At 34.2% G+C, this 26,377-nt stretch overlaps 3 protein-coding genes and 2 long non-coding RNA genes across 5 annotated transcripts; 4 read left to right on the forward strand and 1 right to left on the reverse strand.

The window, feature by feature from the left end:
• Window positions 1-4,634: 4,634 nt before the first annotated feature.
• Window positions 4,635-5,150, forward strand: LOC109605173 (alpha-crystallin A chain). Its single transcript, XM_020021743.2, has one exon. The coding sequence runs from the start codon at window positions 4,635-4,637 to the stop codon at window positions 5,148-5,150; it is 516 nt and encodes a 171-aa protein (XP_019877302.2).
• Window positions 5,151-5,511: 361 nt separating this feature from the next.
• LOC109605170 (heat shock protein beta-1-like) lies at window positions 5,512-6,048 on the forward strand. The gene has a single exon (XM_049962497.1). It carries the CDS (start codon window positions 5,512-5,514, stop codon window positions 6,046-6,048), a length of 537 nt encoding a protein of 178 aa, XP_049818454.1.
• A 9,927-nt stretch (window positions 6,049-15,975) lies between these two features.
• LOC126264550 (NADH-quinone oxidoreductase subunit B 2-like) lies at window positions 15,976-17,311 on the reverse strand. Its single transcript, XM_049962973.1, has 2 exons — window positions 16,809-17,311; window positions 15,976-16,436 (listed from the first exon to the last, which is right to left on the reverse strand). Exons 1-2 carry the CDS (start codon window positions 17,072-17,074, stop codon window positions 16,109-16,111), a joined length of 594 nt encoding a protein of 197 aa, XP_049818930.1. The 5' UTR covers window positions 17,075-17,311; the 3' UTR covers window positions 15,976-16,108.
• Window positions 17,312-23,675: 6,364 nt separating this feature from the next.
• On the forward strand, window positions 23,676-24,054 carry LOC126264624 (uncharacterized). Its single transcript, XR_007547305.1, has 3 exons — window positions 23,676-23,795; window positions 23,838-23,937; window positions 23,987-24,054. It is a non-coding gene; the product is annotated as an uncharacterized LOC126264624 (long non-coding RNA).
• A 14-nt stretch (window positions 24,055-24,068) lies between these two features.
• LOC126264625 (uncharacterized) lies at window positions 24,069-24,796 on the forward strand. Its single transcript, XR_007547306.1, has 3 exons — window positions 24,069-24,091; window positions 24,145-24,300; window positions 24,364-24,796. It is a non-coding gene; the product is annotated as an uncharacterized LOC126264625 (long non-coding RNA).
• Window positions 24,797-26,377: the final 1,581 nt, after the last annotated feature.

Consider the following 26,377-nt stretch of genomic DNA (forward strand, 5'->3'; position numbering starts at 1 on the left):
ATTGAATAAAACCACAACGTCTCAGAACGGGGAAAGACAATCAATCCAGGCTAATTTAAAAAATATAGGTCCTCCTGAGATTTTATCGCGTCAGGCATGCAAAATGGAATCGAAAATGTTTTATATTCTCGGTGCGAGTTTTATTTTCTTTTATACCCCCGGTATTACGATAAATTATTTTTTAGTGACATGCAACTTTGGCAGACGGTTTCCTTCACGGAATCCCAATAAAATTTATATTGTCTTTTGATTTGAACAAAAGTAGGTTATTGTATTGTCGTTATGGTAAACTTTATCAAGAGAGAAAAAAGTGCACTTTCATTGTAAATGTTATATCTTAATATAAATTTCTTCTTCTTAGACTAAAGTCCTCCTCTAAATTTGTTATAAATAATTTCCAATTTTTTACATTGTTTAATTTCTTTACATTCTTCAAATTCTATAGATTATTCACATTGATTCTTTACATTCTTTACATATTTTACATTCTTTACATTTTTATATTATTTACATTCTTCAAATTCTTTACATTCTTCACATTCTTCAGATTTTACAAATTTTTCAGATTGTTTAAATTCTTTATTCTTCATATTCTTCAGATCTTGAGATTCTTTACATTCTTCAGATTCTTTACATTCTTTCCATGTGTCAGATTCTTCAGATATTTCAATTTTTCCAGTTTTTTCTAAATGTTCAGATTTTCAAGATTCTTTAGATTTTTTAGATTCTTTAGATTTGTCAGATTCTTCAGATTATTCAAATTCTTTAGATTCTTTACATTTTTCAGATTCTTATAATTTTTCAGATTTTTCATATTTTTCAAACTTCAAATTTTTTAAATTCTTTAGATCCTGAGATTCTTTACAATCTTTATATTCTTCAGATTCTTCAGATTTTTCAGATTTTTCAGATTTTTCAGATTTTTCAGATTTTTCAGATTCTTCAGATTCCTTAGATTCTTTAGATTCTTTAGATTCTTTAGATTTTTTAGATTCTTTAGATTTTTTAGGTTCTTTAGATCCTTCAGATTTTTCAGATTTTTCAGATGCTTTTACATTCTTTAGATTCTTTGTGCCTTCCTGCTCAAGATGGAACGACCGTGGGTCGCCGCCACCCAAAATTATTTTACACGTTCTTTACGGGACGACCGTGGTGGGAAATTAATCCCGAAGATTTCCTCGGCCGATCACCAACTTACGAACCATACAAATTCGGCGTCGGGGCGCCGTGCCGCGTAGTTTTACGAGGCTGGCGTGCGGGCCGCAGATTTCGGACGCAAGGGCCTCGGACCGGTTCACTTGTCGACCCTTATCTGCCGCCACTTTTCCAACTTCGCATGTACGCCACGTTCGCCCGATCCCATAAGCTTTTATAGACCCATAATAATTTCAGCCACTACATCGATAAACTTTCCTAATGAACGCCCGCAACGTTCCGGCCGCCCCCGGGGCCACCCCTTCGCCGGCCGCCGGTCAAGGAAGGCTGCACTGGATCCGTGAATCGGCCCCTTCGAGTTATTTACATAAATTGATTCGATTGTGCACATCTCGCGAATAATATTCGCATGTTGGAGCAACGGTGTTTTGTCACGAATCAGTATTATTAGACCAAAATATATTTTTATTGAAAAACGTTTTCCTCCCCCCGTTTTTGTCACGAAGCGCTTCTTGAACATAAAGAATACCTAATCGAATATTTGATGTTTAATATTAGCGAGGAAAAGACTGTCTGTCATTTCTGATAACAGTTCGCATTGCATACAAATCGAATTTAACGCCTCCGCTTTTATTCGAATGGCGACGACGTTTTATTTGCCGTTCAGACACACAGCTAAAATATTAATTTCGAGCCAGGAAATTTAGGTTTATTAAAAAACCAGTTTCCATCATTCCCATTAAATATAATATTTGCTGCGAAATAAATCCTGAATTGTACCGTATTATTTTATGGTGGCTCTCGTAAAATTTTACCTTATAAACTTAATTAAACTAATTAGATAAAGGCGGGGATTTTTACTAGCTGTTTAATTAATTTTTAAATAACCACGTTATATCAAAGTGAAACTATTAAAGTTTAATTTCTGTAAATTAAAAACGCAGCCCGACTCCGGAGTAATGCTGAAGCTGAAAGATTTCATCTGAATTTCAAATAAAAGCAACATACAGACAGAAGAAACCCGATTTCCCCCCGAACAATTAAGTAATTACGTCCATAAAAAATCTAGTTCGGAAGTTTGCTAAGTCGAAAGAATAACTCCGGGGGCAAAAGAAAAAACGACCAATTGGTTCGGCCGTTTAAGAAGTTCGTAATAAGTCCGCTGTTAGTTTTCAATCGTAAATGAATTTCAATGCTTCAAAACTAATTTCATTTAAAAGCTTGATTAATAAGTGGAACTGGGGTTTAAATAAAAAGTGGGGCTCGAACGGGGACGTGTTCCATTGACTTTTATTCGTGACAATGAAATTTATTGGCGGAGCGGTTTATTTGAGCCGGTTTAAATGGGCCCCGATACTCCTGATCCGTTCCAAAATGGGTCTTCACATTTCTCGTCCCGAATTGTCTTTGCCGCGCTCAATCAATGACTTTTATACGCGGGACGTGAATCAATTTTTTACAATGAATGCCGGGGATAATCTTAAAACGTAATAATTCGCCGTTCGGCAACTGCGAAATGGAACAGAACTCCGAAAAACATTAGTATCAGATGTTTGAGCAATTGTAATAAATCAACATGGGAATTTTCATTTCCTTCCGTTCCACTAGCACATTATTGTAATAAGGAACAGGTGCCTTCAGGTTTTGTGCCATGATTTTAATCCGGAATCGACGTTTTTATTTATCGAACGTTAATGACATTCTCCGACGTTCATACCCACGACAAAATGAGTATTAAATAAGATAAACTACTTACTTAATTCACTTAAATGGCTCCGGCACATAATTATATTAGATATTCAAGAACCGTTCATTCTTTCCATTTTATTCGTTTATACAAATATCCTCCCCCAATTTCGCTGAGTACGTTTCCTAATTTGCTAAAAATTGCGTTGACAGAAATATAAATGAGGTTTAGTATGACTATTTGTCGCAAGGTCTTAACTGCATTATTCGTCGACGAAGGAAAAAAGACTAAAACGAAATTTTATTATACGTTCGTCCCGTTTTAACTTTCAGGCTTCATTGTAGTCAATTATATCATTCGTACTTACGTATGACTGCAGAGGAGCATACATAACAAATCATGTTAAAATTGTTAAGAGCAAAGCTCGTAAAATCTAAAAGCAACAGTTTACGGCCGCTTTAAATCGAACTAAATGCATGTTTATAGTCCTCCTGCTAATTCGTTCTTTACTTAAACAATGTTACAAAATCATCGAACTATTCCGTCCGTTCGCAGTGGATGCTAATTCCCGTCCCGGACCATTAAAAATTCAAGATACTCCCCGGTTGAAATACGTTTACGTTTGTCGGCTCGTTGGGGATTATAATTCAACAATAACGGCTGCCTAAATCTTTTGGGATCAGTGTTTACGGATTTTACGGGGCTACATGTGTATTAGGTTGTTGCCTTGACCTTTTTTAATGTGCTACCATTCAATTCCAATTGCTGCGTAGGGGTAATAAAGGCACAAGAAAATTGAGTTACTTTGGAATTTATAACGGAAATTACGGCGTTTTTTCCTGCTGCACTCGTGTTTGTAAATAACATCCCCACACCACAAATTTAAGCATTAAAAAGGAGATAAATGTACAGAAGATCTCTTCATTTTATCGATTAAAGTGCAGATAATCAACGCCATTCATTTCCTCAACAATCAAGTTATTTAAATACCCTCAGATAAAATTGCTGATGTAACCATGGTTGTAATCATCCATCACTCATGACACATTCGTCTAAATTTAACCAAATTAATAACCAGTAAAAATTAATCCAACAAAATGCCCAGGGTAGCCAAAAGATTAAAGCGAGAGGTGTCGTCAAGTGACGACAGCGATGATGATGATGACCAACACCTGAAGCACGTAACAAAAAAATCAACCAGTTACGTTGGGGAATCCCAAGAAGACATTAAATTGCCTTCAAGCGACTCACTTTACGACTTTTTCGAAAGCTTATTCTCCGCCTTCACGGAAATCGAAAAAAAATACAAGGCCTTAAGGAAACGCGAATGGGAGGTGCTAACTGGGACACGTCTACAACTGAAAGAAACCGATATATTTCCGATAATCGAACAGGATGGTCCAAACAAGCGATTAAAAATGATATTCGACGTGCGAGGCTTCAGACCGGACGAGATTGTGGTCAACACAGATGACCACGTAGTGAGGGTTTACGCACGACACGACCTCAAGTCGGGCAAAAATAAGTCGTTCAGGGAATTCAGCAGGGAAATCGTTTTACCTAAGGGTGTCAGGACTGATACGTTGCATGTATCCCTTCGTGATGATGGTACTTTAATGGTTGAAGGAATCATACCCCCAATTAAGGGTAAACGGAAGTTGAAATAATATTTTGCCAATGTGCTACTCGTAATTCATTTTAATAAAACACGTTTCCGCTTTTTATTTCTGTCTTATAAGTTTGACGTATGTCATTGCCATTTGAAGTTACTCTAAATCAATAACCAGTAAGAATGTCTCGCTCCGGCAAAAGTGTTAAAAGCCTTGTCCCCCACTTGAATGATAAAAACGGCGCAGTAAAAAAGGTCAAAGATGAATTGCAGGATCACTTCAAGAAGCTGGAAAAGGAAGTGGACATGCTTTCCAATAACTTCTTCACAAACTTCTTCAAGGGCTTCACTGACATCGAAAAACACATCAAAACTATTCAAGAGACTAGCAATTGTTCGTTAACTGAACAAACCGACCCCAAAAAGTTCAAGTTGGTGTTTGATGTCAGCCAATTTAAGCCGGAGGAGGTGCAAATCATAACCGAAAACAATTTGCTGAAAGTCCAGGCCAAACATACTCAAAAAAGTGACAACAGCATGCTTTATAAGGAGTACCACAGGCAATATCTACTTCCTAAGAACGTGAAACTTGATACTCTGCAGACTTCTTTTGATAAAAATGGCGTTTTGACCGTCGAAGCTGATGTTCCTTCCGCTGAAGACAAAAATATACCGACTCTTAAAGATAAATCAAAGTAATGGGCTGTTTATGAAACATGTTTGTAGATATGTTTAATTTTGTAACTCGTTTTATTAATAAATCATAAATTCTCAATATAAAATTCTTGTCTTAATCTGTGTACAGTTAAAATGGTTCCAAATATGGTAACCATAAGTTACAAAACTATAATAGCTATGAAGTAATATGATAATTTAAAACTTTCATATTTCTTCTTCCTTTGGGAACTAACCTACTATTACCACTAGTGGTACTACCCCTTTTAAAGGTCATAGACTTCCTAAAACCAAAAAATATAGTTTATTCCATCAAGGTTAAGAATGACATTGTCATTTTTATAGATAAACTTCAAAATTACTAAGTTACATTTGAGCCACTAAAATGGTTCCAGCCGAAAACTTTCTACCCCCTGAATTCCCCGAACTGGAACAAAACGAATTGATGCAGCAGAACGCCTTCTATTTCAAAGAGAGGGTGCAACACCTGAAAGATGTAATGAAAAATTTTTCCAGCATGTCCACCAGCGAATTCATCGGCTTCGAAAAACCAGTTTTTCCTTTACGTAAGTTTCCAAAATTCCCAACATTTGAAAAGTTGCCGGAAGTGGAGCACGACTTCCCTCCTGTGATCGAAAACTGTGGGTCTCACAGGAAGTTGATCATCAAATTCGACGTGACCGACTACAGACCGGAAGAAATCGTTATCAGGACGGATGATGGTGTTTTGAAGGTGATGGCCAAGCATGAACACAAATCCGGGAAGAAGAAGGCCACCCAGGAATACGTACGGCAATATACTTTGCCCAAAGGGGTGAACAATGAAGACTTGGTTTGTTCTCTTGGAAATAATGGAGTATTGACCGTTGAAGCTGTTATTCCCAACAAGTCTTCCAATAACTCTTTGAAAATATTACAATGAAGCTTTGTACTGAAACTTCAATAAAATCTGGCTCAGTTTACGTTAGTTTTGCCTTTTAACTAACAATGACAAGAAAAAATTGAGGGTGTTACACATTAGTATATATTCCATTAACAATTGTCCAACTTTATTACCAACCGTTCATCCTAATAGCGGATTTAAAGTTTGTTTCGCGTGCTTACCGTGTATAATTTCCATAAATGGAAATTATATAGGAATGTATTCCCCGCTAGCAATGTTTAATGTTAAAAAACTTTCTTCATCACGAGGTTCATTTGTTAAAATTAATGTTTTGTCCAGGTATATTAATTATGTATTAATTAATTACTGTTAGACCCACATAATGTTTTATTTCAGGTGAATAATAATAATAAAATAAGTTAATCACTGAATTTAATACGGCGGCACAGTAATATTTTAATTACTGGGGGTGCAATGGGGCTAATTATAATTGTAATTTCCGCATTTATTACGATTTTAATTGAGGCACTCATTCTGAGGCCGTGCATAAAAATAATTAATAAATAAGTCTCGATTTAGCTCCAATATTTATACACGAACATATTGACGTACGTAATTAAAAGTAAATAACTTTCGCGAGGGTGATAAATAATTATTTACAACATATTCATTAAATAAATTTTACGTTTGCCAATTCAAGTTTTATTTAGATTAATTTAAAATTTGCTACTGCGGTAAAAACATCAAGCCAACTACAGGGAAAGTCTTCTTAAACGAAGCAGTGTACTTTCGAGATAAAGAATTAAGTCAGCAGGATTATTTCAAGCAATCCACTTGTAAATAGAACTGTTTAGTTAAGCGTTCGTTGGAAGAACGGCGAGATTTTATGCCGGGCTTTGGTACATATCCATATGATGGACGGATTAACGTCCACTATTTATCTAGGACTCCACTACATTTATGTTATTGAAAGGGCCGGGACCATTTTAAGCTTTGCTAGTTTAAACCCTTCAGGTGTCAATAAAGCTTAATTGAAATTGAATTCAATTTAATAAATTAAATTTTTAAGAAAACAACATGTTAATCAATCCGACTGTTAATAAGGCACACATGTGGATTAAAGTGGTAGGGTTGCGTGCCGCCCCCAGTTAAGATCGTTCAGATTCGGCGCCTTCAGAACCGTTGGAGGGGTCAGTGCTTTCACGCACCACATTCTGCGTGAACGCAACATAACCTAAACCATTTTTTCCACCTCCTGAGTCGTTCCGGAGGGCTAAATAATTAGAGACGGGTTGGCGGACGTTAAGATTAATATGCAGGAATAAAGTTTACCTGTGCAATAATCCTGCACAACGTCAAGTCGACACAGTTTACGTCCCCGGCACTCACTAAATCTTGCGTGCCTCAACCCAAAAGCGGATATTTTTCGAAAGGGGTCCTCGGCGCGGCGACGCTGCGACGCACGTGCCGTCCTTCTCCGGGGGAAAAGCCGTGGAAATCACCGATACTGCACTTCGACAACGGTTAAACTGGGGCTGGATTTATCCGGGAAAGCTCGGTGGAAGTTAGCGCTCGCGCATACCGCTTTATTGGCACGTCGGCCGTTCATTTACACTAATAATTGCGAGAGTTTTGAGATGATTGCGTTCATTTCTTTTTTTTTTTTTCACTCGGCGCCCGATTATTCGGGCAGGATATTACGTAATTTTGGAAAGCTTTTACGCGAATGCGTTCGGTCGTCGACGATTGCCGCGGATTGATTGGAAAGCGCGTTCGGGGGACGCGCACTTTTCGGGAATAAATTACGACTTTCCATAACTGGCTAATTGCCAAACGGTTTGGCTCCGTAAAATTGTTCATTATCTGTTACAAGGTTTTAATTTACCGTTAGCATATTTATTGCGTGATATCGATTTTATTCCTGCTTCGCTTTATGTAACTTTCATGGCCTGAACGAAAACTTTATTGCTCCAAATGCCTATAACACGTTTTAAAAGAGTTTAATAAAACCGGTTCATTAAAAGTACATAGTAAATCGATTTTAACAACTTTCTACGATTTTCATACAATATATCACACAAGTTTTATTTTGTTTACTCAATTTATTATATTTATTAATAAATACATTTAAATTCCACTCTTTTACTTCTTGTTAAAATTTCAGCTTTTGCAGGATTTTTATTCATTACAAAATTAGATTTAAATTATACATGTTTAATATCATTTATTTTTTAAAAATTAATATTAAATACATAGGAGATTATTTAATATTTTTTTATTTACTTTTTCTACATTTTGAACTAAAATAAATTATTTTTAACACATACAAATTTAAGTTGATATTCATTAATTAATACATTTAAATTCCACTCTATTACTTCTTTTGTTTTGTTAAAACTTGTTGAACAGCTTTAGCAGGATTTTTATTCACCATAAAATTAAATTTAATTTACTTATTTATTAAAACTTAATAATAAATATATTCTTTATAAATATAATAATTAAAATTGAAATATTAAAACTAAATGACTATTTATTTAAATACTTCTTTTGTTAAAATATGTATAAAATTGCATATAAATTAAAATATTTTAATATTATTTCATCTGTTAAAACTTCAGCTTTTTCAGGATTTTTATTCACCATAAAATTAAATTTAATAAAAATTTATAAAATATGAGTTTCTTCAACATCTTTTACTGAAATAAATTATATTTATTTTCATAAAAATTTAAACAAATTGGCACTTATAGTTTATTTTTATTAATAATGATACTGTTAAACTCCACTCCTAAATAACGTTTTTTATTTATACAGTTTTGTTAAAATAAAGTTTGTATACCTTGGAGGATTTTATTATTTTATAAAATTATATATAAATTACAGTAATTTAAAATTATTTCATCTGTTAAAACTTTGGCTTTCGCAGGATTTCTATTCATCATAAAACTAACTTTAAATTATATCACTTTAATATTATTTATTTTTTAAAAATTAATATTAAATATATATTTTCTATTTATCTAAAGAAATAATTATTAGAACAAAATTTGTATTTTATATTTAACTAAATTTATGTTTAACTTTATAAACTTTTAATAAACACATCCAAATTCTACTATAAACTCTTTTATTTTGCTTTTTTTTTATAAATAAAGTTAGTAACCTTGCAATATATATATATATATATATATATATATATATATATATATATATATATATATATATATACAGTTAATCAAAATTAATCAAGAGCACCTTTTTTTTCTAAGTTATACAAAATATATAAAAATCTTAATACTATTAAAAAATAGTCAGTGGCGTAGAAAATAGGGCAAAAAAAGAAGAGAACACCCCAGACTCTACGCCACTGTACAATTATGAGGATTGAATCAAATGTTACGGAAATGTTGGAGAGAAACAAGAAACAGCTGTATTTTTTTGGTCAAAAAATTTTATTTAGATTTTCATATATTTTAGAAACATTTTGTATATATTTTTGCAGGATAAAACGTAATATTAGGTTAAACTAGAGTGTAAATATTTAAAAGAGCAAATATTTCAGTTTTTTAATCAACCGAAATTTATATTTATTTAATCCTGCATATTTTTCATAAAAATAAAATGTTTTATATTTTTTAACAATATCAAAATTCAACCAAATAACTGAATACTGAATTTTGATTGATTGCAGGAGTTTTATACGATAGAAAACTGAAAGTTCAATATTAATTAATAAATAAAATAATAAAACTTCAGCAATTACATAAAAAATTGATTAGTCAAAAAATACATAATTGATTTTTGATTGACTTAAATTATTTTAAAGTCAATTTTTAATTACAATTTTATTTAAATTTGTGTACATTGAATAGAATAGTGAACGTGCATAATGTAAATAAAGCACATTTGCATTACATTAGGAGAAAATGGTAATTACAGAGATGATATTTCAAATGAATTCCATTCCACAATGAGTGGAATCTAAGTTGGGATCTTTGCAATATTAAACCGCATTCATTGCATCAAAATTATGATTTATGTTGATTTCGCAATCTATGGTTCAATTCTATAATTTATTATAAACATTATTTATCATGGGCGGCACACAGGAGTTCCATTCCATAATAAATGATGCCGCGGATATTTTCCCGATGTCAATTTAAATGAGACACGAGCCCCGCACACAGACAGATCCAGATACACAAGAGCCAAAGCTCGTAGAATATAATTGATGACTGGTTGGAATCCGGCATATTACGGTTTACGGTATGCGGATTCGGCATATTAATAATTGCATACTATTATATCATCGGTTCGGTGCATACCTTCTTATGATAAACATCACGTTTAACTTGAATCCGTGCTCCGGCTCGAGGGTTCTTCCACACAACAACAACGCACCCTTATATTCGATGGAATTCGGCTAATAAACAGTATCCGACCCACGGATCCGATGACAAAGACAATTGTGTGTGTGTGTGTGTTGCTACAACACTCCGAGGTGTCCTTCATTAGCCCAGCCGGGGAACCACCGGATTATTAAATTAAACTCAAGCATTTTTACACCAGGAGCACCGAATTGATGTACGGTTTTGCATGAAAGCTCCGATAATCTACACACACACACACATTCCACTCGAACCCGACTAATCTGGATCCCTTTTAAGGCCCGGAGTCTGTCGTCAATTGGATGGAAACGAAGGTCGCACATCTACCTTCTCTGTGTTCCATTATTAATTGTACCCAAGCCGTCGTTTACACAGGTTGGAATATGTTACTAAGTTTTTGTAGGGGGTTAAGCTATTTAAATTTCATCAGTTTTTTGCCAGGACATTTGGTGCTGTGTCTGGGCCACCAGACTGTTTCAAGCTGGCTCAACTTAATATCCAGGTTTATCTAATTAAAGTGAATTTTTCATTTAATCAAATATTTGACCGTTCAGTTACAAATTTTCATGAAGTTTTAGTTTAAATTACGGATTATATTCAGCATAATTCAGTTAATTTGGCGTGCATAAAATTAATTCTTATAGAAACCCACCTCCCACCGTAGCCGTGATTAATATTAAACTAGATGTGCACACATTTAAACCACGTAATACGTAACAAAGAGATATGATTAACTTTGTAAACCTGTGTTTTAATTGAGTTGTTGTAATGTTGGTTATTTACTCTTGGAACTCGTTAAAACCTGATTGAAAATTAAAAATTCATATTCTAATGCTTTGTTAGCGGCACAGATTTATGCAGGATAAGGATTATTAAAAAATGTATAAGACAACCCCTTAGCTACCCCGAAAAGTTGTGCGTTCCATCGCACAGATCAGGAGTTGGAACTTTTACGACCACAATCAGTGTTGGGTTTGTGGCTCTTTTGTCAGAACTTTATTTTCTTTTTGTGAACCATTAAAAAACTTCCCGTTGGATTTTATAATTATTACTTTACACATTGTAACGATTCCATTAAGGTGACGCCGCCTCTTCAAGAATACGATCCTGGAGCGGCAATACAAAATCTGTGGGGCTCTCCGTATCTGATGAGACCGCTTAATAAACCTCATGTTCCAAGAAAATACATAATTTCCAACTTTAATTTCGTGTGTTTTTTAACGGCGGCAAAAGGGAAATGTTTCCAGTCGGGCTTTAATTAAAAAGAGAACTATTCGCTCACTTTTGTTCATCCTGTTTATACTGCGAGATTAAATCCTTGAAAAGTGTTTACTTTGGTTGAATTGCCATAATAATAATTTCATGTTATTTGGTTAGTTAAAAATGAAAACGTTGATTTGATCAATCGAAATTTATATTTATTTAATCCTGCGTACTTTTAATGAACATAAAACTGTTCTAACTTTTGTTCATCCTGTTTATCTTTCGACATTAAATCCTTGAAAAGTGTTTGAATTGCCACAACAGTTAGTTTATGTTATTTGGTTAGTTAAAAATGAAAACGTCGATTTGCGGTAGTCAAATGCCATAAATTCCTGCGAGCATGCAGCAAAAGGTGAAAAGGCAGGCGGCGGCCCGACGAGCTTTATCCTTTATCGATGCAAAAGCTCTTGAAGCTCTTAGAAAAAACAACACGTTCCCTATAGAGCGGCAAGAAGAGTTTTAGAAAAGGACCTCTGTCTACTTGAACGGTCTCCAAGTGTCGTGCCGGATAGAAAAGGCTCTCGGGATTCGAAGATGCCAGAAGAGCGCAGGAGAACGGGCTTAAAAATGGAAACTCCAACTATTGTTTACGTACGCTTATTAAAAGTTCTCCAGATATTCAAAGCAGGGGGAGCTTTCGACCCAGATATTAATTCGAGGGGGAACGAAACGAAAGCCTTGTCGAATAATCCCGATGCACAAGTTAACAAGCGATACAAAAACGTGTCTTCGATCAAACAAGACAGCGTCCGATTAATTACGGCCCGAAACCGTTTACTCAGACCAGAGACACTATGGCGTTTACTTCCGACGTGAACTCAAACAGTGCAGGAAATGGAGCGGGACCGGGGCCTTTACAATTGGCTCGAGGACGGCACAAGAGCACAGCCAGCTTCTGTCAAACTCAACTTACCGTGTCAGCGTAAATGGATGGTGGTGCTGTCACTTTTACGTCGCCGAATAGTTAGCGTTCGATGTGGCATGCAAATTGATGAGGAGGTCGCCCGTAATGGTCTTGCCTGGCTTGCAGAAAACTTCCTGATGCCCTCGATAAACGTTGCAATCGAAATTTCATTAAACACCGACCCTTTCATCTCCGTGTTGCGTTCCATTATTATTTTATTAAATGATAATTAATTAAAACAAACAACTGAAAAGTTGGACAAAAACATCACAAGCCGCGGATTAAATGCAAATTAATACTAAACCATATTACTAATTACAGAATATGCAGCCACTGATTAATTATTTCAGCACTTCAAACAACACAATAATATAGTTTAATATTATTGTTATACTAAACAAACACTGAGCAACAATGAGCCCAGGCCAATATTTCCTGTTATACAGATTGTTTTGCCTGCTTAACTGGTTTAAATTTGTTCAAGATATTGCAATTTTAAACATTAATCCCTGAAATTTATTACTGAGCATGAACATGAGCAAAATTAATTTCCTGTTGAAACACTCACAGTGATGCTTCCTCAGTGGAGCATCCAATTCCTTTGCCCTAAACCGAAATCAAAATCTTATGCACTCCAGACAGCAGCCAAAGAAAGCGGAGGGATAAAAAGAGTTTCTTTCCGAAGGAGCGTAGTGAGTAAATCTTATTGTGCTGCCAGACCCAATTTATAAAGACACAGGCAAAAGAAGTCGGCGATCCGGCATCCGTCCGCTTTGTTCTCCTCGATACAATGCGGCACCGCGATCCGATACTTGACGTGTGTTGCACAAGTCGAGACTAGACGGAATTAATTTTCCTGACAACATGACGCTAACAGGTACATTTAACCGGCAGCCTTCCTAAAGCGGGATTTGCGAAAGTCGAGCAGTAATAGAAATCGCCCCTCGAATTCGCTGCGGAGTTAATCCGTTTGTTTGTTGTGTTTAAAAGTTTAGTGCTCTTGGTGTGGGTGTGTCTTAACTTGTGTTAACAGTGCAGGAAGATACACTGCGGATCCGTCTGTCTTCGCGGCGAATGTTTGCTTTGCACGAACTGTTCTACATTGCCCAACTTTGAATTTACAATATCTTTGCTAATAAAAGTATCACTGTAACAGTTTCTAACAATCAAGGAGGAAGAACATATCAATTCATAATTTGGTGACACAATTCACGATGTTAAAGAATTTTAAATGTGTTATTCCACATTTAGTTCTGTCAGTAATAACATTAAAAGTAGAAAAAGTTAATAAATAATGAAATGAAATGATAAATGAAGAAGAAAAAAGTATCAATGAATAATTTGATGACACAATTCTCTTGAATTGCTTAAAAAAGAGTATCCAAAATATTTAGTAGTAAAAACTAATAATGGAACAACTTCTGACAATTGAAGAAGAAGAAAGTACCAATGAATAATTTGATGACACAGTTCAAGATGTAAAAGAGTATCCAAAATATTTAGTAGTAAAAGTAATAATGGAACAACTTCTGACAATTGAAGAAGAAGAAAGTACCAATGGATAATTTGATGACACAATTCAAGATGTAAAAGAGTATCCAAAATATTTAGTAGTAAAAATAATAATGGAACAACTTCTGACAATTGAAGAAGAAGAAAGTACCAATGAATAATTTGATGACACAGTTCAAGATGTAAAAGAATATCCAAAATATTTAGTAGTAAAAATAATACTGGAACAACTTCTGACAATTGAAGAAGAAGAAAGTACCAATGAATAATTTGATGACACAGTTCAAAATGTAAAAGAATATCCAAAATATTTACAAGTAAAAATAATAATGGAACAACTTCTGACAATTAAAGAAGGAGAAAGTACCAATAAATAAATTGATAACACAGTTCAAGATGTAAAGAATGTCCAAAATATTTAGTAGTAAAAATAATAACAGAAAAACGTCTTACAACTGAAAAAGAATAAATAACTTGATGACACATTTCAAGATGTAAAAGTGTGTTCAAAACAATTTGTGACAATGAGAGAAGACGAAAATACCAATAAACAGTTTTGAGCCACGTCTCAAGATGTAAAAGTGGTTCGAGTGACCAAAAAGGTGTCCTGAGAGGAGGACAACGTAAGTGCTAATCCAGAGATTCAATAACCGTTCGATTCGCGTCACGTCCAATGGCGCAAGGTTAAAGGTCGGACTGCAGAAAAGTTGGAAATGATCTTTAGTGGAAATTTGTGTGTAGTGAATTCTCGGCGGCGAGTCGGTTTTCTGGAGGCGGAACGCCGGACACAATACTTTACGATCTCCAGACACCTATTTTAACGACGTGTCTCCCATCCGTGTGCGATTCCTTTCGACTGTTTAAGATCCTCCCGGCAGGAATTATTGCGGGATGATTGCCCAATTGGACGCGGTCGATGAAATTGTATCGCCAAACACGTTGCGACCAACTGCGTTATTGCATCGGGTCTTTGCGGTCGCGTCTCTAATTGTTATTGTTATTACCTCGCGGATAGATGAATTAAACCGGACAACAGCGACACATCGGATCGGAATGGAGGCGTACTGTGTCCCCAGTTTCAGTTTCAGCATATTGCGGCGTAATGTTTTCAGCCGATGGTCGTGTGCACTGTGCCTTTTGATTAGTTTGATTTGTGGTGGAAGGCGTATGCGGTCTTTGTGTTTGTCAGTTTGGCCGTTTGGCCGCCTCTGTGTGCCGGGGACCTTGTGAAATTTATGATGCGTTAATTGGAATTTAAACGCTATTACCTGCCATTGTTTATATGTAATACTGTTTGGCTATGCGGACGTAATAAGATCGATGCGTCCATTATTCCCCGCACATTAACACAAACTACAATCAATATTGATAAGCGACTCTTTAATACAAACAGATAAACAACAGCTAGCTCAGTTTCGGTACCAGTCTTAGAGGGCGTTGTGGCATCAACACCCCGTACATCAAAGCTGTATTACCACTGAATAATTTGATGACACAATTCGAGATGTAAAAGAGTATTCAAAATATTTAGTAGTAAAAATAATAATGGAACAGCTTCTGACAATTGAAGAAGAAGAAAGTACCAATGAATAATTTGATGACACAATTCAAGATGTAAAAGAGTATCCAAAATATTTAGTAGTAAAAATAATAATGAAACAACTTCTGACAATTGAAGAGAAAGAAAGTACCAATGAATAATTTGATGACACAGTTCAAGATGTAAAAGAATATCCAAAATATTTAATAGTAAAAATAATAATGGAACAACTTCTGACATTTGAAGAAGAAAAAAGTACCAATGAATAATTTGATGACACAATTCAAGATGTAAAAGAATATCCAAGATATTTAGTAGTAAAAATAATAATGGAACAACTTCTGACAATTGATGAAGAAGAAAGTACCACTGAATAATTTCATGACACAACTCAAGATGTAAAAAAGCATCTAAAATATTTAGTAGTACAAATAATAACAGTAATATTGATGAACAACTATTTAATGCAAACAGAAAATCAACGCTAGCTCATCTTCGGTACCAGCTTTGGAGGGCATTGTGGCGTTTGGCCTTCCTCTGCAGCATCAAGACCCCGTACATCAAAGCTTCAGCGGAAGGGGGGCACCCCGGCACGTAAACATCAACGGGGATGATCCTGTCGACTCCCCGGACAACACTGTACGAATAGTGGTAGTACCCACCTCCGTTGGCGCAGCTACCCATGGAAATCACCCACTTGGGCTCCGGCATTTGGTCGTAGACCTTCCTAACGGCCGTGGCCATTTTATTGGTGACCGTCCCGGCCACGATTATCACGTCGGTCTGCCTCGGGGACGCCCTGAACACCACTCCGTATCTGTGAAGCGGAATAAAAATAGTTAATATCGTGCACAGGAAGACACAGCATTAACGCGACAACGAAAATTACAGCATGGGCTGTTGCGGTCTACAAATTAAATCGCATAAACAACCTCCATATGTGTATGATCCGGCGGCTTCGTGTTTTAATAAAATCCACGGTCTTAAATTCTTCCGCATATATGCAAATTATTTTAACAATCTAACGACTATCTAGATTGTGCTGATAATCCCCCTCGCGTATATGGTGTATTAAAATTAATAATGGCCCTGCATAATCCTCGTAATGGCTATTAATAGGTTCTGAACTTGTTAAATAATGCAACAACGTGTCGCTTTTTCTTCAGATATATTGTCCCGTTTATTTTACCTGTCCATGTCGTATCTTGGAGCAGCAATGTGCATCATCTCCACGGCGCAGCAGGCCAATCCGAAGGTCATGGGCCACAAGGACCTGCTCCTACCCCAGTTGATTAAATCATCCAGACGTGCCAAGACAAACTCGGCCGTTCCTTTAGGCTTAAACGGAGAGTACGGCCTCTTTTCCCCCGGTTCAAAGAGCTCGTTCTTGGTCCACTGGTATCTTTTGGTGGCCCCCATAATGCGCCGTGGCTTCAGCAAGGTTTGCAGGAACATTTCGTCTGACGTTAGTGTCACAAATGCCAAATTAATAAGTGTGGCATAATTTGCTTTGTTGGCAACAGTTTTGAATGTCGTGAAAGGCAATTAGTTGCCTAGTTAATAGGTCTGAATGCGGCCATGATTAAAAGCATTGATGGGAAAAGTTCATTACTCTGGTTGCGTGTAAATCCCCATTATCCCAGACCAAGTGTTTGATTTGTCAAATCAATATTATCTCCTTTGTTGATTGCTGCGATCTCTTCCGTGCTTGTGCCGCAATATTACATTATTATAATACAAATTCCTCGCATTTGTAAATTAGAATGTCTCGCAGTTACAAATTCTGTAAATTGCATTGCTTTTGTTGCTGAAAAAGGGTTGTAAATTTAGATGAACAGCAAAACACTGTTTATGCAAATTGCAACGATTGTTCCATTAAAGTTCGCACCGTTTTTTAATAAACTGATCATAATAAAAGAATAACTACTACGGGGGAAACTAAAACGGGAATAAATATAATTCGCAATTAAAACTTAAATAACTTTGCACGTGAAAGTTTTGCCGCCTTTTTGTTGATGCCCACCGATAAAGCTTAAGTGGTCGTAAATTTTTGTTAATAAAAAATAAACATTTAAATAACGTAAGAAATTTTCTCGGGGAACAACACTAATTTAATTAACCAAATAAACGAAATTTTACAACAATACCTTTCCCTGTTGTTGATTTATACCGAACACAATAGTTTAGTAAAGTAAATCGTACACAACTCGTTAATTATTTACGTGGAACGGTAAAATTTTGAGGCAGTACTTCGTTAATTATAAACAAACTGAAACAGAGCTGCGGTATTGGAGTTTAGATGATAAATGTTCTGTTTCATAGCTCCCAGTTAATTTATACAATAAACTTTACAGCACGTTTCAAAATTAAGGCATTATTATCATTTTGTGAGCCTGTATAATATTCTCAATGTTTAATGGTGTTCTGGTCTATTATTGTGTTTTAATAATGTTCAAATTATTCACTTTTATATACACTATTTCTAAAACACGTCCAAAAGGGAAGAAATCCTAAACACAGTGGCGTAGATTCTATGCCACTTAATATTGTTTAAAACTGTTAAGCTTTTTATATTCTTTACACAATTTAGGAGACTAATTTTGATTAACACAGCCATTTTTGAAATATTTCAGTTTTAAAGTCTGAAGAAATTAAATTAAAAGAAAGAACTAAATTTAATTTATTTTTCAAGAGAAGCCTGGAAAATATTATTTAAATTTGTATATTAAAATTAAAATAATTCAACCTTTATCTCGATGTAATTTATTTCTGTGTCTGAATAACTAAACGTTGTGGAGGATTGTATGTAACAAAGTTTCGTTTGTGGACCAAACAGTTTTTAGAGCACAATAACAGCTGGTAAATGTTATTTGCCCTTTGCTCTATTTGCATGTTTTATTCAGCAATAATACGTTACGGCGGTAATTACTTCCAATATGGGAAGGAAAACGGGGGTGAAATAAAAAAATAGGAACACGTACAAATTACCCAATAAATCTCTTTAATCGTCTATAAAATTAATCTCTTTCATATAAAAATAGGAAAAAAGGAAACATTTCCTTCGCGAAGGAAATACTCATTAATTTGTGGCGGGGCTTTTGTCATTGGTGGAGCGTATCAGAAATTATTGGTGGAGCTTTTAATAAAACACAGAAATATATTTATTCCTATTAGGAAAGTCACCAACGTAAAACTCCTTAAGGTAAATCAAAAAGCATGATGCTAATTAACACCTAATTATCAACTATTAGAATGTTAATAAAGAGTCTCAATTAAATTAATTACTCCCAATTATTAGGTACTATTAAATAATTACCCACACGTGGAGCTGAAATGCAACAAACGCCTCTAGGAAAACAAGTTTGAATAGAAAACTCAAAATTATTTACGGATTAATTACGTTAATTAATTCGCAGAATATTTTATGGGCAAGTCTCAAATGATAATTGGCGATAAAGTCAAATAATTGAGCTAAACATTAAATAAAACAGGAATTCAAATTAACTGTAATAAAATGTGTAAACTGCCTTTGTATAAACTATGACGTTTATGTTTACCTCATCTATACCCATTTTATTGGAAATAAACCAAATTTATTAACAGTTTAGTACAAATATATATTTTATAAATATAATAAACTTAATTACACATAATTATTTTATTAAAATGATCATCAGATTCGGCTCAATTAAGGAAGGATTTCAGTCCAATATAACTTGATTAAATTACTCCAGCTAAACAATCGCGTGAAACAAAACCCCCACCACTCGATTTCGATCCATTTGTTTAAATAATTACTTGGCCGGGCTTTAACAGTTTAATCTCAATATGCAGAAGTTCTGCACTGTTATTAATCCCCTTGAACGTTGGCCCAGAAGTCATTTCGGATCGACATTTTGTTATTCACGTTGCAGGAGCTCCGCACTGACAGCAGGAATACTAATCTGGTTATGGACAACTTATAATTAAACATGAAATAATTAAGATTTGGGGGCCACAATCTTATTCATTTAGAGGTGTAATTACGTTGCATTCGTGAACAAACGATCAATCGATTGGATAACGTGTACAGATGTATAATTTCAAGTCTGGAAGTTAAATTACACTAAACCTACTAGAGTATTATGTCCTATTATATCCCAGAAAAATTATATAGGAAAAGTATTACAAAATGTTATTTAATTATTAATTAAACAAATTATTCAGTTAGGGTTAAATTAAGTGAGTTATAATTAAAACGCGTCACAAACTTTATTATCTATGTTAGATCGGTGTGCATCATAATCTCCAATTAAAAGTGATTGAACGTGCATAATTAATCTGGTGTTTTGCAGCAAAGCAAATATAATTACCAAATTGATAATGTAACATTATGTCTTAGAATAATAATCAGTGATGCACCTGGGGGCTGAATATTAATTGGATTAACACTTGTAACCGACTTTTGGGGCCATTAATGTTGGAGTTCAATCTTGTATCGATTACCGTAAATATATACCTGGTAAAAACGTTTAATTCGACTTCCTTAGATGATGAATGAACTATTCTAAATCGATTTATAACGGACTGTTTCTTGTAAGAACTTAACGTGGGGCTCCTAGGCAAAATAAAAATATTTTTTTTACAGTTTGCTACAAAAAGTATTAAATTATAATGAATTTTGACAGGTTTATTAGATTTAATTGTATAAGTGTTGTAATTTAAACACTTCTCTATTTTTACAAGTTATCAGTTCGACCAGAAAAATAAATGGTTGAGAGTTGAGTAATTATTTCAGCATCCATTAAAATCAATGTATGCTGGCTTTAATTTACAATTATTCCAATAATATATGCAAGTATCTTAATTATTAATATTTATTTTTCATTAACATCGTAATTGAATATGGATCCATTTTTAACTGGGTGGTCGTAATTATAGCAATCAAATCAAAATTATACGTTACATCTGATTCGAATCTGTATTAAAAACCCACACCAATTTTAATTTAAGTCTTGAGTTGATTATAAACATTTATCTTCACAGATAAATGTCGAATTAGAACAATTACACTAATTTATGCAGAAGAAAATTACTATTTCACAGTGGAAGAGGAGTTCAAGAATATTAATACATTTTTAATGTTAGCCCTTGTTTTTGAAATATACTGCTGAGGTGTTTTAATAAATTTTGAACAACTTTGGATAATTATAAACCAATTATTTTACCAATAACTTTTTGTTCTAATCTTTTACCATGACAAACTCATTCATAGTGGAAGTGGAATTATGAAATATCTCACAAATAAATTCCGGTGTTATTAATAAATAAATTTACGGTGAACAGAAATGAAGTTTATTTAGAAAAATTGCCATTCATTCCGAGTTTCGCAGGAACATATTACATTAAACGTCTTGTCAATTCTTTTATTTTTCCGTCGAAATTAGATTGCATTCATTACAATAAGAACCGTAAATTCAGTCGGACTGCGAACTTCTATTTATGCAAATGCGACTTTTGTTCCATTTAAGTTCGTGCTCTTTTTTAATAAACTGAACATGATAAAAGGAAATCGGCGAGCCGGAACTAAGGTAGCAATAGATATAATTCGCAATTAAAAGTTAAATAACTTTTCGGAAAATGCGAAAGTTTCGCGTTTGTTAGTAAATGTTTCTGCGCTGCAATTATTTATCTCTCCCCCGTTTTTATTATTACCCTTTGTTCGGATCGTGTCCCGGTTTGTTATACGTATTTCGCGCTGTTAAAATGATACATTGGGGGTAATTGGATATGGCTACAATAATTGTAATTCACAATTTTAACACAGCCCGAAATCAACGCTATTTTACAATATTTATATCTCTAATGTATTTGTTTCCAATTTACATTCTGTTTTCTAAAATAACACACCGTGTTGACAAGTTTTATACGCCGAATAATTATTTAATAATAACCACCACTCATTGTACAAATAAAACATTTAGGCAACGCAAATATGGCAAAAACTATTTGAATTAAACCAGCAACAAAATCCTAGTTAATTATCAGGGGAAATAGAGAAACTGAACGGGATCATTTCGGTCGATTTCCCACTATTTGTTTAAACACTAAGTTGGGATGGTGTCGCAGCTTGTGCGGCAGTAACAACTAATCTCAATATGCACAAGTTTTGGCCTCGGTATGGCATTGCGGTGTTATTATCCGTTATGTTGCCCCAACGTCATTTTAGATCAACAATTTGTTATTCGCATTGCACTAGTGTCGTATAGACAACTGTATCAGAATACTAATCTAGTTATGGACAACTTGTAATTAAACACGATATTCACCTCGATAATTAAGTTTGGATGCTGTGCTCTCAAGTAGATTTGCTCTTATTCGAACTGGCTTTGATAGTGTTGGGTTTTTTTCTTTATTTATGTGTCTCACGTGTTATTCCTTCAGACAAACAACTATTTTCCAATTAAGGCGATTTAATGTATTTGACTGGAATATAAACTGGTGTCTATAATATCTATACTTATCAGTGATTTTAATAATTCAGACGTATTAAACGTTAGCTAAATAAAATCGATTGAGTGAGTGATGATTTGATTATTTCAGGTGGGTGGGCAGGCTAATAATCCTGCGCAAATTCAGTGTTGGTACAAATAAGTTACATTGAGCCACATCTTCTCTTTGTTGTCCATCTAAAATCAACCAGTTTGGACACCCTCTTTGTTAACCAACTTATTGGGGATGTAGTGAAGGATGGCCCTGAAGAGAAGACGAGAATTAGATAATACAATTCCCTCTGAACAATTTTTTACTATTATCATTGAAATCCTTTTTATGTTTGCTGAATCTGGTTATCACAGATTCAGGAGTAGTTGGATGTATGAACTGTACTTTAAATTCTTTGCTTCATTAGATAATCAAAAATTTTGGGGATGCATTGGAGAATACAATTACCCCCTGAATAATTTTTTGTCCTGATAAATAATTAGTATATTTAAATAAACCCTTCTATTATAGCTAGTCCTTGGCACTAGGATCCAGGTGTGCCAATAGCATTCTTCCACTTAAAAAAGGATATCCTGTACTTATATTAATATTTCCTTGTAGAAACATTTAATTTTACCTTCAGTTGTACGACCTATATTATTCAGCATTATACATTTTTCCATGTAAGTCATAATTTGTGCTCATTAATATTCACATATTGATCTTTTAATGATGCCTCTCACAATCGAATACCTGTTATTAATTCCAGTAATTGTAATTGGATCCAGAACTGTAGTGGCGCATTTTTTCTAACAGCACAAAGGTCTGAATCATTCCCTTTTAATAGAATAATCCTAGTTCAATCCTGCGAGGCAATAAATGCATCTGTTTAAAAAAGCGCTGCAATTCACAATTGTATCATTTTAACATCGAAAATGGAAGCGTTAAAAAAATACCATCCTTTCAAAACAGTAAAACTGAACGAAATCGATCACAGTGAAATACTGAAAATACACCTATTTACATTAAAGTGTTTGGGAATTTGGAAATATGACGGCAATTGGTGGGATCACTTTTTGTACAACAGTTTCAGTTTCAGCGTCAGATATATCCTGTACGGTTTTATGATGTTGTCGCAGCTCTGCTACATACTTTTCAGCGTTAAAACCATTGATGACTTCGCCAAGTGTTACGTAAGCTTGATTTGTTACCAAACTTACTTGAAGATAGTGATATTCCGGAGTCGCCAGGAGGACTTCCTGGAAGTCAACAGGGCGCTCCAGGTCCCGTCTTTTAGACCAAAAACTGAGGCTCAAGGAAACAATTTGCTCGGAGGAATTAGAGCTGCCTTCCTCAACATACAAGTGTGCTACGTCTTAACGGTCTGTGCCATTTCAATTTTCCCCCTGACAATGTCTTATGAAGACAGAATTTTGCCCACCGAAGGGGTGTTTTTCTTCGACGTTAAGTCCAATCCGAATTATCAAATTGTGTCTGTCGTTCAGGTTTTGGCCCTGTACTTCTTTGCCGGCTCCGCTTGCAGCATCGACACCTTGTTCGGGACTTATTTGTACTCGATTGTCCTGCAGTGTGAGATGTTGAAGGACGAATTGGTTAATATAGACAAATACTCCAAGAAAAGGAACAAATTCAACAAAAAAACTATGGAGGAAGCCTTGATTCAATGTGTAAACTACCATTCGGACATTTTAAAGTAAGTAATTGTGTGTAAAGAGTCGTATAATTGTTTCAGCAGGTTTGCAGAGAATGGACAAACGTTGGTGAGTCGCCTTTCATTTGCCCACATCATATCTGCAAGTATTATCATGGGTTGCCTGATCTACAAATTGTATGCGGTAAATCTGGGGAAATTTATGTTTCTCTGTTTTAATTTTGTATATTCAGATGCCGAGTGACGTCTATGAAGTCGGAAAACTAATATTAATCATGTGTGCCTTGTTTTTGCAACTGTTTTGTTATTGTTATATGGGGAGTTTGGTGTTGCACGCCGTAAGAACAATCACCAACCACATTTATTTAAATTCTCACAATTATTTTTATAGAGTTCTGAAATTCATTACGCCTTCTACAACTCAAACTGGATAAACTATTCTCTGGAGTACAAGAAATTTCTTTGTTTTATTCTAATTAAAACATCAAAGCCCATCATATTTAGGGCCATGAATTTTTTCCAACTAACCATTGCAACTTATCTTACTGTAAGTTTTACCTTACCCTGTGTAATTTAATTTGCTAATTAATTACCTTTATGTTATTTCCAGATTATTAAAAGTGCTTTTTCCTGCTTCACCTTGCTCACTGACATCTAATTAATTATTGAAACGACTCAGTTAAAAATTAGAACTTAACTAGCATGAAAAATACACGCCTGCTTTGTTAATAAATTAGTTAAAACAATATTTAATCCAATTTAATAAGTGTATTGGAAATATTTCAGTTTCTATTACTTTTTCTATTAATTGACTTTTCTTGCCCTACTTTCTACGCCACTGAATATTTTTTAAAACTATAGAGCTTTTTATATTGTTTGAACAATTTAGAAACTAAAGATAGTCTTAATTAATTTTGATTAACACAACCGTTGTTGAGATATTTCAGTTTAAAATGTTTATTTTAATATTCTTCTAACATATAAACTGAAACATGGCTGTGTTAATTAAAATTAATCAATTAATATTATTATTATAATAAAGGATTATTTTGCAATACCGTATTTTCAGTTATACTTTACTAATGGCCATAAATTCACCATAATACAAAAGTTTAATTTTAATGTATCTAAACTAATATTATTCCATCCAGTGGATTTAAACAATAATAAATTTCCTATTATTCAATTACAATCCAGAATCAAATTTGTTTAACTAACAATAAAACAAAGCCGATTAATATGTTGTTCGATACAGAGCACTCTCCAGTATAAACAAACAGATTTATTTTAACAACAAAACGCCCCCGCTTCCCGAAATAAAATGTCTGACATGTTTCAGTCAACGAAAACATTTTTTTCCCGTAGCAACAATTCCTATTCAACACGCAGCACAATTCACAAAAACCAAAGTAAGGGTAAAAAAAACGCCGAACAAATAATGAACGAGTTCACAAAAGGGAAAAATACATTATTCAAATTTTTCGTGACCGAAAATTCGATAAAATAAATACAATTTCAACGTTCAGTCGATAACGAAAAAAACGTCCTGGATTAATAATTTGTGATAATTATGCCGAGAATATGTAAATCAGCCAATAAATCCATAGGGCATATTTATACAGTGGCCGTTTCAATTAATGGTGCTGGCGCCTAATTAGCAAAAGCCGAACACAACCAGTGGCCAATTACACTGGGGGTATTATCTTATTTAAGCCATAATTGGTTTTTATATCAACAATCTGATTGCCACCACAATATATATGTTAGATGCTGGTACATGCAATAATTATATTGTGGAATTTTAATAACTCTCTCTCTCTCTCCATGTAATTCCCATGAAGTTGTATCTTGATTTAGTTTAATTGTATGGGATAATTGCACAAAAGGGGCACTTTTTGCTAAATTATGCTTTATTATTATGAGGAAGGGCATTTAGTTATATTGTAATCAAGAACGCGACAAGCTGTATCAGTTTTTCAATCACTCTTTTCCTATTATTATTCTCCCTGCAAATCTAATTAAAAATCCAACTTAAACTTGAGGACAATGTGAACATATTATTGCAAAAATTATATTAATAACCAGTTGTTATTAACACTGCAACATAAAAATGAAGATAATAATTGAACAAGGTATTAATTTAATTAAGTCAGAATCCTAATCCTTCAATGAGTATTCTTAAAATGTCTTTTTTAAATAAAATACCATTAAAATTGTCCTTAGCTCAATTACTGTGACACAAGATTATCCGTAATTTAACCAGAATAAATGATTTGCCGTTCACGTGTCGTTTAGATAAATAATCATTTTACAATTATGGCAATTGCTTTTCAGTTTACTCCGAGAATATCTTTGATTGGAATGTAAACTAGTGGTTATATTATTATTATTATAATCTTTGATGTTGGTCAAATAAAATCGATGGACTGAGCTCTGATATGATTATTCTGGATGGATGAGCTGGTCAGTATACTTGCACAGATTAAATTTCTGTAAAATGTGTTTTTTGATAAAAAAAATTGATTTATAACTTTGGGAAATGAACAAGAATTATTTAATTTAACCATAAATGTCACAACAGATTTATAGAATTATTAAATATCCTGAAAGGTTTAATTTCGTCC

Source organism: Aethina tumida, chromosome 2 (assembly GCF_024364675.1).
Source record: "Aethina tumida isolate Nest 87 chromosome 2, icAetTumi1.1, whole genome shotgun sequence".
NCBI classification, from domain to species: domain Eukaryota; kingdom Metazoa; phylum Arthropoda; class Insecta; order Coleoptera; family Nitidulidae; genus Aethina; species Aethina tumida.